General features: G+C 51.2%; 2 protein-coding genes across 2 annotated transcripts; both read right to left on the minus strand.

The window, feature by feature from the left end:
• Nucleotides 1–2,205: 2,205 nt before the first annotated feature.
• Nucleotides 2,206–3,683, minus strand: LOC115640852 (zinc finger protein 586-like). The gene has a single exon (XM_030543904.1). It carries the CDS (start codon nucleotides 3,655–3,657, stop codon nucleotides 2,902–2,904), a length of 756 nt encoding a protein of 251 aa, XP_030399764.1. The 5' UTR covers nucleotides 3,658–3,683; the 3' UTR covers nucleotides 2,206–2,901.
• A 677-nt stretch (nucleotides 3,684–4,360) lies between these two features.
• On the minus strand, nucleotides 4,361–7,820 carry LOC115640687 (zinc finger protein 707-like). Its single transcript, XM_030543561.1, has 7 exons — nucleotides 7,795–7,820; nucleotides 7,368–7,462; nucleotides 6,622–6,708; nucleotides 5,999–6,125; nucleotides 5,260–5,373; nucleotides 4,926–4,964; nucleotides 4,361–4,389 (listed from the first exon to the last, which is right to left on the minus strand). Exons 3-7 carry the CDS (start codon nucleotides 6,643–6,645, stop codon nucleotides 4,361–4,363), a joined length of 333 nt encoding a protein of 110 aa, XP_030399421.1. The 5' UTR covers nucleotides 6,646–6,708; nucleotides 7,368–7,462; nucleotides 7,795–7,820.
• Between the last annotated feature and the right edge of the window lie 5,781 nt (nucleotides 7,821–13,601).

Genomic DNA, 13,601 nt, shown 5'->3' on the forward strand with positions numbered 1-13,601 from the left:
CCTAAGAGGGCCCTGCGCCCAGTTTGAATCTCTTCCCTGGCTAGAGGCGCCTTTTTAATTTTTACTCACCAGGCGGCGCTCCGGGTCTTCGGTGACACTTTGGCGGTGGGTCCTTTGCTTGCTCCGGGTCTTTGGCGGCACTTCGGCAGCGGGTCCTTCAGTGCTGCCGAAGACCTGGAGTGAGTGAAGGACCCGCTGCTGAAGTGCCGCCGAAGACTCGGAGCACCATCCGGTGAGTACAAGCCCCATGTGTTTTTTTACATTTTTTTTTTTTTGGTCATCCCTGCTGGGGCCCTGTTGAATCTGTTCGAATTGGGCCCCGCACTTCCTAAAGCTGGCCCTGATCCTAGGTCTCATCTTGTAAACATGGGAGCATTGATCTGGATCGGCAGGAAACCTTTGTTTGCAATCCCACCCCCCTCTGAAAAAAGTCCCAGCTTCAAGGTGGATTACAGTACCAAATGACAATGTTATGCTTATAAAACGCACATGGGATCTTTTTCAGGGGAAAAGGCAACAGGCCACATTTATTGAAAATACAGCATAAAAATTGGCACATTCATTCACACACACACACGGGTCCCACAGATGGTCTTATAGTTACCACTTTGTCGTAGCTCGAGTCAATCTAATTGGCGATAGATTGAGCACAAGTGAGGAGCTGGGCTTTGTCGGTCGCGATCTGATGCGTCGACTGAACCCAGCGTTCCATGAAAAACACCCCATATTTATACCTGTAAATTCCCATTCGAGACTACTACAATTACTATCTTCTAGGGCTGTCGAGTGATCAGAAAAATTAATTGGGATTAATCTTGCTGTTAACAATAATAGAATACCATTTATTTAAATATTTTGGATGTTTTATACATTTGCAAATGTAACTGATTTCAACTGCAACACAGAATACAAAGTATACAGTGAGCACTTTATATTTTTTATGACAAATACTTGCACAGTAAAAAATGAAAGAAATAGTACTGTACTGCAGTCTTTTTATCATGAAAGTTGAACTTACAAATGTAGAATTATGTACAAAAATACTCACATTCAAAAATAAGACAATGTAAAACTTTAGATCCTACAACTCCACTCAATCCTACTTCTTGTATAGCCATTCACTCAGAAAAACAAGTGTGGTTACAATTTGCAGGAGATAATGCTGTCCGCTTCTTGTTTACAATGTCACCTGAAAGTGAGAGCAGGCGTTCTTGTGGCAGCTGGCATCGCAAGATATTTATGTGCCAGATGCACTAAAGAGTCATGTGTCCCTTCCTGCTGGAACCACCATTCCAGAGGACACGCATCCATGCTAATGATGTGTTCTAATTGATAATGTTCCAAAGCAGAGTGGACTGACGCATGTTCATTTCTATCAGCTGAGTCAGATGCCACCAGCAGAAGGCTGATTTTCTTTTTTTGTGGTCTGAGCCCTGCAGCATCCGCATCGCAGTGTTGCTCTTTTAAGACTTCGAAAACATGCTCCACACCTCGTCCCTCTCAGATTTTGGAAGGTACTTCAGTTTCTTAAACCTTTGGCAGAAAGCTGTAGCTATCTTTAGAAATCTCAGATTGTTAGGTTCTTTGCGTTTTCTCAAATCAGCTGTGAAAGTGTCCTTAAAATGAACATGTGCTAGGCCATTATCCATGACTTTTATAATATGAAATATTTGGCAGAATGTGTGTAAAACAGAACAGGGGACATACAATTGTCCTCCAAGGAGTTCAATCACAAATTTATCAAATGAATTATTTTTTTTTTTAAAGAGCATTGTCAGCATGGAAGCATGTCAATTGGAATGGTGGCCGAAGCATGAAGGGACATAGGCATGTTTAGTATATCTTCCACGTAAATATCTGCATTGCCAGCTAAATGTGCCATGCGAACACCTTCTCAGACTTTCAGGTGACATCATAAATTAGAAACAGGCAGCATTATCTCCCGTAAATGTAAACAAACTTATTTGTCTTAGCGATTAGCAGAAAAAGAAGTAGCACTGAGTGGACTTCTAGGCTCTAAAGTTTTGAATTGCTTTATTTCTGAGTGCACTTATATGTCAAAATAAATCTACGTTTCTAAGTTACGCTTTCCTGATAAAGAGATTGCACTACAGTACTTGTATGAGGTGAATTGAAAAATACTATTTTTATTTTGTGATCACTGTACACTTTCTAGTCTTGCTGTGATAGAAATCAATATATATGAAAACACAGAAAAATATCCCAAAACATTTAACAAATATCAATTGGTATTCTACTGTTTAACAATGTGATCCATTGAGATTAATTTTAATACACATCATTATTTTTTTGAGTTAATTGCAATTAATCAACCACACTATTATCTTCTTCCAAGTTTTTACAAGTTCACGTTCAAAGTTCTAGTCTATATAACTTGGAATGGCCCCAAATATCATTTACAAACTTTTTTAACATGTCTTTAAATGTTGAATCTGGGTCAAATAGCCTGCAAGGTTCTTAACTCTTTCTGGCCAGGTGTCACAGAAGTTTAGATCGTGTGTGAATTCTCCAGCGTTTAATGAGGCCTGATCACTGTCTGAAACATTTGTCACAGTCCAGTACTTATGGAGTCTTGCTCTTGTCTGGATTCTTTGATGTAAAACAAGGACTGATCGGTTTCTGAAATGTTTCCCACAGTCTAAGCACTTATGGAGTCTCTCTCCAGTGTGGATTGCTGGATGTTTAACAATGTTTGATTGCGTATAAAACTCTTTTCACTGGCTAAGCAGTTACGGGGTGTCTCCCTGGGTGGATTCTCTGATGTAAAACAAGGGCTGACATCTATTTGAAATGTTTTTCCATAGTCTAAACACTATGTGTGTTTTGCCTGATGTTTAGAAGGGCTGATTTGATTCTGAAACTTCCCCAGAGTCCAAGCACTTATGGTCTTCCCCTTGTATGGATTGCCTGATGTTTAACAAGGGTTGAACTCTGCATGAATCTTTTCCCACAGTCTGAGCACTGATGGGGTCTCTCTCCTGTGTGGACTACTTTATGTCTAACAAGGGCTGACTGCCGTATGAAACTTTTCCCACAGTCTAAGCACTTATGGGGTCTCTCTCCTGTGTGGATTGTCTGATGATTAAGAAGGGTTGATCTCCTTATGAAACTCTTCCCACAGTCTAAACACTTGTGGGGTCTCTCTCCTGTGTGGATTATCTGATGTTTAACAAGGTCTGATCTCTGTATGAAACTTTTCCCACAGTCCAAGCACTTATGGGGTCTCTCTCCTGTGTGGATTCTCTGATGTGTTTTAAGATGTGATCTCTGTGTGAAACTTTTCCCACAGTCCAAGCACCTATGGGGTCTCTCTCCTGTGTGGATGGCCTGATGTTTTACAAGGTCTGACCCCTGTATGAAACTTTTTCTACAGTCTAAGCATGTATGGGGTCTCTCTCCTGTGTGGATTGCCTGATGTTTTACAAGGTCTGACTTGTGTATGAAACTTTTCCCACAGTCTAAGCACTTATGGGATCTCTCTCCTGTGTGGACTGCTTGATGTTTAACAAGGGCTGACTTCCATATAAAATTTTTTCCACAGTCTAAGCACTTATGGGATCTCTCACCTGTGTGGATCTTCTGATGTGTTATAAGATTTGACCTCTGTATGAAACTTTTTCCACAGTCTAAGCACATATGGGGTCTCTCTCCTGTGTGGATTGCCTGATTATGGGATCTCTCTCCTGTGTGGATTGCCTGATGATTAGCAAGGCCTGACTTCCATACAAAACTTTTTCCACAGTCTAAGCATTTATGGGATCTCTCTCCTGTGTGGATTGCCTGATGTTTCACAAGGTTTGACCTCTGTATGAAACTTTTCCCACAGTCTAAGCATTTATAGGGTCTCTCTCCAGTGTGGATTGCCTGATGTTTCACAAGGTTTGACCTCCGTATAAAACTTTTTCCACAGTCCAAGCACTTATGGGGTCTCTGTCCAGTGTGGATTGCCTGATGTTTAACAAGGTCTGACCTCTGTATGAAACTTTTTCCACAGTTTAAGCACTTATGGGGTCTCTTTCCTGTGTGGATTGCCTGATGATTAGCAAGGCCTGACTTCCATATAAAACTTTTTCCACAGTCTAAACACTTATGGGGTCTCTCTCCCGTGTGGACTGCCTGATGTTTGACAAGGGCTGCCCTCCGTATAAAACTTTTCCCACAGTGCAAGCACTTATAAGGTCTCTCTCCGGTGTGAATAGCCTGATGTTTAACAAGGTCTGACCTATGTACAAAACCTTTTCCACAGTGTAGGCACTTATGGGGTCTCTCTCCTGTGTGGATCCACTGATGATGTTTAAGATTTGATCTGTGTGTGAAACTTTTCCCACAGTCCAAGCACTTATGGGATCTCTCTCCAGTGTGAATAGCCTGATGATTAACAAGGGCTGACCTATGTATGAAACTTTTCCCACAGTCCAAGCATTTATGAGGTTTCTCTCCTGTGTGGCTTATCTGATGTCCAGTCAGTGCTGACTTCCAGTTCAAAGAGTTCCTGCCCTTAAAGCATTGATAGGATTTCTGTCCTGTGTGGCTTCTCCCATGGTCCAAGCATTGAAGTGATTTCTCTCCAGTATGAATTGCCTGAGGTGAAACAAACTGTGGTCTCAGAATAAATTCGTTTCCATAACCAAACCATTCATGGTGTTTGTCTTCCTTAGGGGTTGTCTGCTGGGCTGTGGGATCCCTGTATCCTTCCCCACAGATAATAAATTCATCCATTTGCTCCCTTGAATAGTTTCTCAGCAGCCTCTCTGACCTCTGCCAATTTCCCCAGGCTTCTCCCTGTTCCAACCACTGGGAAAAATTCCCTGCAGCTCTTCCCACAAAGGTCTCCTGTGGTTCCCCGTGCCCAGGATCTTCCTGTTGTTGATCCCCCTCCTTTTTCTCACTCACTGTCTCCTTACCTGCTGGGAGAGAGACAAGCCAGACAGGAGTCATTGTCCCTGAGAGAAAGAAAGAGGAAAAGCACCGAGGGAAAACCCAACATACTTAAGCTGCACAGACGGAGCAATTGGATTTTGCCTCCACATCCCACCCAAAAATTCACAGAGAAGGAACGTTCGGAAGGAAACACCAGCAGGTAACAGGACACGTGAAAAACGATGTCAGTGATATCCACCCACTGCAGCCCTTCCCTGAGTGAGATGAGGAAGAACCGAGGGCACTTACTGATACCACATTTTTGGGATTCTCAACTTTTTCCTTTACTCACCAGATGATTTCTGTGTCAGTCCTCACCTGTGCGGGAACCTCTTGAGATCTCTCTTTTCTCGCAGGCCTGTAGATCAGGCACCCACGGCTCTTCCCCTCGTTCCAGCCGGCTGATTAGGTCAGGTTTGGGAAGGGGGAATCCTGTGCAGGTGGTGAAATCAGACCAGATCAGGGTGTGTGGAGGACTGAGAGAGCATCTGTCAGAAAGGACATGCTGTGGGAGGAACCTTTCCCTGTGCTGTGCTGGGGGAATATGGAATCCAAGAGGACAAGAACATGGTCACTGAGCCCCTCTGTGGGAGGCAGATGTCTGGGGGAGCTGAGGGGGAATTGTGACGCCCTAACTAGGAGTTCCTAGGATCTGTGCTCTCTGGGGGCCTTGCTGACGCATATCCAGCTCTGGAGTTAAACCCCTGCCTATTTCTAAATCAGCGGAGCCCAGAACGCTCTGCAGGGTTGGAGCTGTTCCCAAGGAAGGAGGTGAACAGGGATTGTGTGTGTGAATGAGAAACAACACAGACAGGACAATACACGACTTCTCCACTTTGCAAGCTAGGGGGTCAGGTGGGGATGATTTTGTATATCCCTTAGGGCTTGACACCATGGTCTCACTGGAGAGTATACAGAGATGAAAGTCTCTCTCACACGGCAGCTGTGCATTATGGAGCCCAGTCCCCTCCAATCTAACTGACCAGGGAAGAACCTGACTAATGTCAGACACGCTGGCCCCATGCTTCTAATAACCGAGGGGATGGGAATCCCTTACCCAGCGAGGTCACCGTCTCGTAGTTCTCCTGCATGACATCCCTGTAGAGGGCTCTCTGAGCGGGGTCCAGCAGAGCCCCCTGCCCCTGGGTGAAATACACAGCCACCTCCTCGAAGGTCACCGGCATCTGAAACAACAGAGTCCTGCACTAACTACCTGCTGCCCCCACCAGAATCCCACCAGTCACAGGGAAAAATAAACAAAACATTGAAGCTCTGGGATGGCCAGAGAAGCAAAATTCCCCCCGCACCCTGTTCAGAGCAGCCAGGAGGCTTCAGGGGGTGGGAGGTGAGAGCTCCTTGTCCCCCCAGCACACGGAGCAGGGCAGGGTCTTCTCATTTCCCACATGCCTGCCAGACACAGGCTGATACGGGACTGGAAACTCGACAGCTTCCCTTCGTATTTCACAGCAGCCTCTGGCCAGTGGGGTGTTTCCTGGGTCAGAAAGTTCCCCCCTCACCCCCCTCCAATGAGCCTGTTCATAAAATCAGGCCCACGTTGATCATGTTCCAGCAGGTTTATCGCACCCCGTCCCCTCCCTGCCTCACACTGTGTGTTTTCTTCCCCTCCCCCTCTACAACAAATCCTCCCCATCCCCCCACAGCTCCCTACAAATCCCAGACCTGAGCTATCTCCATCTCAGCCATTTCCCTTCCCTGTCCCCTGGAAGACGGGTGATCTGGAGTGGATCTGGAGCGAAATGAGCGGATCTGGAGAGAAATATGGACGTGATTCCTCAGCCCGTTGGGGCGAAAGGGGCTATGTGGGAGGTTACGGAAGGGGCTTGAGTCCATGTCACATCCCCTCTCCCTGCAGACAGATGCTCTGGACTCTGCCACCCTGGGAAAACCCTCAGTTACTTTATCACCTCCTCGGCACTGAACCGCTGAGACACCAGTAGGTCCCTGAAAGGGGCCCTTTGTGCAGAGTCATTTCCCAGCCCAGCTCCAGCCCTTTCCCCAGGTCTCTCCATCACCTGCAGGCTCAGGGGCTGGTATGGTTAGAGGGTATTTTCCCCAGATGGACTTTGCTGAGAGCTCCTGATTTCTGTGCTAACAAGCTCTGTTCTATGCTGTGTTCCCAGTGACCAATAAACCTCCTGTTTTCCAAGCAGGCTGAGAGTCACAGCTGACTGCGGAGGTGGGGTGCAGGGCCCCTATGGGGAGCGTGTCAGGCTTCTCCTTAGGCTGCCCTCGAGGCTCAGGTTGGGGCCGTGTGCCCTCCCTGGGCTCCGGGGATGGGGAGACTGCGGCCACGTGCTCAGCAGGTGGGGGGGATATTGGGGGTGCTCAGGGGCTGGGGTCCTGCCCCTACAGTGGGGGGGGGGTCTAGCCTCCCCCAGCCCTAGGTTCACCCCCACCAGCTGTACCTTGTTCTTATCCCCGGCTCCTAGTTCCAGGCAGGGGGGCTGAAACAATCCATACGGGAGGGGCCGCTGAGAGTCATTGAACCAGACTGTAAACCCTGGACAGGAAGGAAACCCCTTCAAGCGGGGGGGGGGCGCAGTGCCCCACCAGCCTAGAGCCAGCGCCTGTGCGCCCCCCCCACCCCGCCCTGATTGTTCTCCTGAGCCCCACTCCTTCCCCGGCCCCCAGCTGGGCCCCCACCCTGCATTCAGTTTGGCCCCCTGCTACCCCCCTCAGATCCCCCCAAGCTGCAGCCTCCGGCCAGAGGCGGGGAAACAAAGCAGCAGATGGGGGGTGGGGGAATGGAGGGTAACGTAATCCCGCACCCCCCGAGAGCTGGCGGCAGCTTTCCCGGGCCCAGGGCAGCGAATCGGGGGGGGTCTCTCTTACCTTCCTCCAAGGGGCTGCGAGTCACTTCCTGCTGCCGGGGCTGACCCCAACGATCGCCCCCCCCCTCCCCCCCGAGCCACTTCCCAGCTGCTCCTGGGTCCTAGCGGGAAACCCACCGATCTGCGCTTCTCCTCTCTGGGTCCGGCTTGTTCCACCCCCAGGCTCTCAGGACAGAAGGGAGGGACCGTCTTCCATCTAGCGGGGGAAATTGGTGTCACATTTTCCTAATATACTTCATGAACTTTAGGGGAAACCAGTAAACATGCACAGAGGTAAGCGGGGAAATGGTCCCACTATTGGGGGGAACTTTCCTGACTTAAACACCTCTCGGGTGGAATCGAATAGCAGAAGGATCTGAGCCCTCGCTCCCTCTTTCTTCACACAGAGCCTGCCTGACCTTGACGGCTCCCCTTCCACTCCCTGTGTGGCACAGTCCTTATAACCCCGACAAGGCTGAGCCCAGGCTTCCTGAGGGGCTCGTCCCCCAACCTGGTTGTGACCACTCAGGACACGGGCTAGAGCATCCCCACTCCGGGGAACTTCCTCCGGTCTAGACGCTTCCCTGACCATTGTCTATACCCCAGAACAAATGCAATTAGAAACAATCAGGAAACAATGGAAAAGGTGAAAGGAAAACACTTCGCCCCACACTGCGGGCCTGGGGGAAGCACAAACAGCATCTGTGGGATGCCAGGGCAGTTCATAGTCTGTCCCTCTCCCGTCCCAGGCCTCCTGCCCAGGCCCTGGCTGTGCTGCAGGGACGCTGCAGGTCAGACAAGTGCTGTGGTGGTGGCCACATGCCCTCAGGCTCCAGGTGACAGGACCTTTCATCCCAGTGTCCCTGGAAAGGTGCAATCCAGAGGTCAAATAAAAGCCCCTGAATTTGGTAATCTCTGTAACTGGTTTTGGGGGGGAAGACTCAGATCTTTGAACACTTCTGGCTGCTGACCTAGTTCTGTCCCTGCCCCCCCCCATGGTTCCAAGGGGTGCAGGCCATGGACTGGGACACCCCCAGGGGTTGGGGGGGGAAAATTCCAGTATGACAGGGATGACTTCATCAGCTTCCATCTCTAGCTATGGGCCCCTTACCCCGTCTGTGTCCCGACTCCCCCCTCCCAGAACAGAAGTGGCGCCTTGTCAATTTCTTGGTGCCTTTGTACTCACCCGGGGGAGCGGAGAAAAAAAAAGACCCATCGTGGCACTTTTATTTTACTCACCCGGCGGTGCTCCAGGTCTTTGGCGGCACTTTGGCGGCGGGACCTTCAGTGCCGCTGAAGACACCCAGAGCGAGTGAAGTGCCTGCCGCCGAAGACCCAGAGCTCCGCCGGGTGAGTAAAAGCGCCGCAGCGGACGGTGCCTTTTTTTTTTATTGCTTCCCCTGTTCCCTCCACCTGGCTGTGCCACTGCCTGAAGTGTCACGGGTGCAGTTCTTGTCCCCCAGTTATAGTCCAGAAAACCGCTGAAGTTTCCCCCCCCCAAAAAACCCAGTATTTTTCAGTTCACCTCATACAAGTATTGTAGTGCAATCTCTTTATCAGGAAAGCGTAACTTACAAATGTAGAATCATGTAAAAATAGCTGCATTCAAAATAAAACAATGTACAGTTTTAGAGCCTAGAAGTCCACTCAGTGCTACTTCTTGTTCAGCCGATTTCTTAGACCAGAGGTGGGCAAACTACGGCACCTGGGCCACATCCGGCCTTTGGAACAGTCCTGCTCAGCCCCTGAGCTCTGGGCTGGGGAGACTAGTCTCTGGCCCCTCCTCTGCTGTTCTTCCTCCCCGCAGCCTCAGCACACTACACCACCAGCGCGCTGGACTGCCGCTTCTGCCGGGCAGTGTTAAGCAATGTGGCTGGCTCTGGTGAGGCTATGAACTCCTGCCACTCTGAGTGCAATGGTAAGGGGGTGGGGAGCCAGGGAGGAGTTGAATAAGGGGCAGGAGATCCCAGGGGGCAGTCAGGGGACAGGGAGCAGGAGGCAGTTGGATGGGGCAGTCAGGGGAGGTGGAGCAGGGCGGATGGATAGGGGGTGGGGTCCGGGGGGCCATTAGGAGTGGGGTATGGATACGGGTCAGGGAGCAGCTGGATAGGCGTGGGAGTCCCAGGGGGCCTGTCAGGGGGCAGGGGTGTGGATAGGGGTAAGGGTGGTCAGGGGACAAGGAGCAGTGGGGGTTGGATGAGTCAGATGTTCTGAAGGGGGCAGTCAGGGGCCAGGAAATGGGAGGAAGTGGAGATGGGGTGGAGGCCAGGCTGTTTGGGGAGGCACAGCCTTCCCTACCTGGACCTCCATACAGTTTCACAACCCCCATGTGGCCCTTGGGCCAAAAAGTTTGCCACCCCTGGCTTAGACAAACAAGTTTGTTTCCATTTGCAGGAGGTAATGCTGCAAGTGAGAAGAGGTAATCTTATGACACTGTTGCAGCTGGAGTTGCAAGATATTTACATGCCAGATGCCTAAAGATTCCTATATCCCTTCATGCTTCAACCACTGTTACTTAACCACCCTTCTGTTATCAGATTTGCCCATTACTTTGGGGTATGTTCATTTATTCGGGTTACTCTTCTGGGGAAGGAGATTCTGTAATTCTATCAATGTGCTGCTTGTGTCACTTGTGTGTTCATATGGAGCGTTACTTCTCCCCTCTGCAAGTCCTCTCCCAATAGAGCTACCCTGCAGGACCTCGGTTCCCTACGGTTTGGTTTCTCCAGCCCCAAAACCAGATGAACAACCCCACCCCCACACATACATTAACAGCAAGTCTGAGTGGACTGGGTCAAGCAGCACTTTCAAGCTGTTACCCTCATGTGTCCCAGATTCAGCAGGTCCCTGTCCCCACTCTCACAACACAATTGTACTGGCAGTAACCTACTTGATGAGCAAACCCCACAGTATTCTAGGCGCTGCAGGGATCTTTAGCTTAGGTAAAAGAAGTGTTGCTGCAGAGTGAATGCGGGAAGCTAAAAACACAAAAGGGTAAAGTTCAGCAAGAGAGAGAGAAGCAACCAACTGAACCATAAAAGTTACTTACTGAATAATAGCAATCACTACACAAGGAGCCTAAACCAACATAACCTACATTATTAAAGGTTAATACCTAAGGTAGAAAGGAAAACAGAGAGAGAGAACGGGGGGGATATCACCCACTCCATGAGGCTTGAACTGGTCGGGGTTCCCAGATGATGGTGGTAGCTCAGGGTCCTGAGGGCTGGAGACAGGCAGAGTCTCCAGCATGATCAGCCAGGCGACGATGGAGTTCCAGTGGAACTGATGCCTAGTTTGGATCTAAGCATCAGAACCCTGACTAGAAGGTGAATAGCGATTTTTGCAGAGAAAATACAATGGTTGAAGGGAGAACACTAGATTTGTTTATAGGTAAGCTGATGACTCAAGGGTTTTCTTTACACTAGACAATAGGAGCTGATCACTCTTGGCTATGGGTGGTGTTTTCTTCCAGGGAGCCCACAATGCAACTAGGCTGCTTCACTAATTGGATATCAATTAAGGATTCATTACTAGAATTGGTCTGACAACTGCTGAGCTGCGTGTGGGCAGGCGTAGGTTCATTAGCGTCTGGAGCAGAGATTCCCATGATGCAGTGCTTCCCTGCTTTTTCTGGTCCCAGAATTCAGTGTGGTTCTCTGTTCTCCATTTTGTATGTAAATTGAGATGTCTTCCTGTCCCATCTTTCATGCAGATGAGGCTAGGGGAGTTGTCTCTGATCTCCATTCTGTATGCTGATGGAGATGTCTTAATCTTGTCACCCTTGGCAGGAGGGGCCTTGTTACCCTGGGCAGGAGGCCTGGGACGGGAGAGGGACAGACTATGAACTGCCCTGGCATCCCACAGATGCTGTTTGTGCTTCCCCCAGGCCCGCAGTGTGGGGCGAAGTGTTTTCCTTTCACCTTTTCCATTGTTTCCTGATTGTTTCTAATTGCATTTGTTCTGGGGTATAGACAATGGTCAGGGAAGCGTCTAGAGCGGAGGAAGTTCCCCGGAGTGGGGATGCTCTAGCCCGTGTCCTGAGTGGTCACAACCAGGTTGGGGGACGAGCCCCTCAGGAAGCCTGGGCTCAGCCTTGTCGGGGTTATAAGGACTGTGCCACACAGGGAGTGGAAGGGGAGCCGTCAAGGTCAGGCAGGCTCTGTGTGAAGAAAGAGGGAGCGAGGGCTCAGATCCTTCTGCTATTCGATTCCACCCGAGAGGTGTTTAAGTCAGGAAAGTTCCCCTAATAGTGGGACCATTTCCCCGCTTACCTCTGTGCATGTTTACTGGTTTCCCCTAAAGTTCATTAAGTATTTTAGGAAAATGTGTCACCCATTGCCCACGGTAGATGGAAGACGGTCCCTCCCTCCTGTCCTGAGAGCCTGGGAGTCTAGCAGGAGCCGGAGCCAGAGATGCTGCAGCGCGACCCCGGCAGCGCTAGGACCCAGGAGCGGCCGGGAGGCGGCTGTGGGGCAGCGAGCGCTGGGCTCCGGCCCGGCAGCAGGAAGTGACTCGCAGCCGCTGCGGTGACTCTGGCTCCCAGGCTCCTGGCGAGATCCCCGAGCCCCGGCGGCTGGTGCTGGGAGCCCGGAGCCCTGGCTGCAGCCGGGAGAGGGGAATCTCCAGCAGGGCCCTTCCCGCTGCTCCCCAGGAGCCTCTCCCAGGGCAGAGCCCCCGGCCCGGCCCGGCCCGGCCCCTGCCCCGGGAAGCCCCACTCGGAGGGAAGGTGAGAGAGACCCGGCACCCCTGGGCTGCAGGGGGAGCTTTGGCCCCAGGCTGCACCCAGCGGAGCTGGCTGCGATTCCCGCCCGGGGTCCAGGAAAGCTGCCACCAGTCCTGGTGGGGGCGGGATCACGTTACCCCCCATCTGCTGCTTTGTTTTGCTGCCCCTGGCCGTGCTGGTGTGGATGGAGGCTGCAGCTCAGGGAGATCTGAGGGGAGTAGATGGAGGGGGCAGAAGGTGGGCTGGGGCCAAACTGAATGCAGGGTGGGGGGGCCCAGCAGGGAGCTGGGGAAGGAGCGGGGCCCAGGGGCACAATCAGGGCGGGGTGGGGGGGCAGCACAGGCCCTGGCTCTAGGCTGGTGGCTCTGCCACCCCCCCCCAGCCCGGTGTCAAGAGGTTTCCATCCTATCCAGGGTTTACAGTCTGGTTTAATGGCTCTCAGCGCCCCCCACTGTACAGACTGTTTCAGCCACCCTGCCTGGAACTAGGAGCTGGAGATAAGAAAGGGGAACAGCTGGCGGGGGGTGAACTTAGGGCTGGGGAGGCAAGCCCCTTCCCCGCACTCTAGGGGCAGAACTCCAGCCTCTGAGCACCCCTAATATCCCCCCCACCTGCTGAGCACGTGGCCCCAGCCTCCCCGTCCCTGAAGCCCAGGGAGGGCGCACAGCCCCAGCCTGAGCCCTGGGGGCAGCCTAAGGAGAAGCCTGACCCGCTCCTCACAGGGGCCCTGCACCCCACCTCCACAGTCAGCTGTGACTCTCAGCCATCTTGGAAAACAGAAGGTTTATTGGTCGCTGGGAACACAGCATAGAAGAGAGCTTGTTAGCACAGAAATCAGGAGCTCTCAGCAAAGTCCATCTGGGGGGGAATCCAGAGTCCCAAGCCCTGGATTCTCCCCACTGAGTCCCAAACCAGGAAACTAATCTGCTTTCAGCGTCCCCTCCTCAGTGACATCCAGCTGCCCCTCCTTCGTGCTTTCTGTCTTCCCCAGGAAAACAGGTCACCTGGCCTCCCCCCTCTCTTTGTTCTGTACCACCTTGCAGAGGACCAGTTCCGGCCACTGTTTGCCAGGATACAGAATCTTGACCATTCTCTATGCTGGG

This window comes from Gopherus evgoodei, unplaced genomic scaffold (genome assembly GCF_007399415.2).
Source record: "Gopherus evgoodei ecotype Sinaloan lineage unplaced genomic scaffold, rGopEvg1_v1.p scaffold_32_arrow_ctg1, whole genome shotgun sequence".
In the NCBI taxonomy this organism is placed as follows: domain Eukaryota; kingdom Metazoa; phylum Chordata; order Testudines; family Testudinidae; genus Gopherus; species Gopherus evgoodei.

Coding starts and splice junctions, on each gene's coding strand:
- LOC115640852 (XM_030543904.1), bottom strand. CDS start 3,657: ATGTGCTTAGACTGTGGAAAAAGTTTCATACAGAGGTCAAATCTTATA.
- LOC115640687 (XM_030543561.1), bottom strand. CDS start 6,645: ATGGCTGAGATGGAGATAGCTCAG. Junction 6,126..6,621: donor CTGAGATGGAGATAGCTCAG/GTCTGGGATTTG, acceptor CTGTTGTTTCAG/ATGCCGGTGACCTTCGAGGA. Junction 4,965..5,259: donor CTCAAGAGGTTCCCGCACAG/GTGAGGACTGAC, acceptor TCTTTCTCTCAG/GGACAATGACTCCTGTCTGG.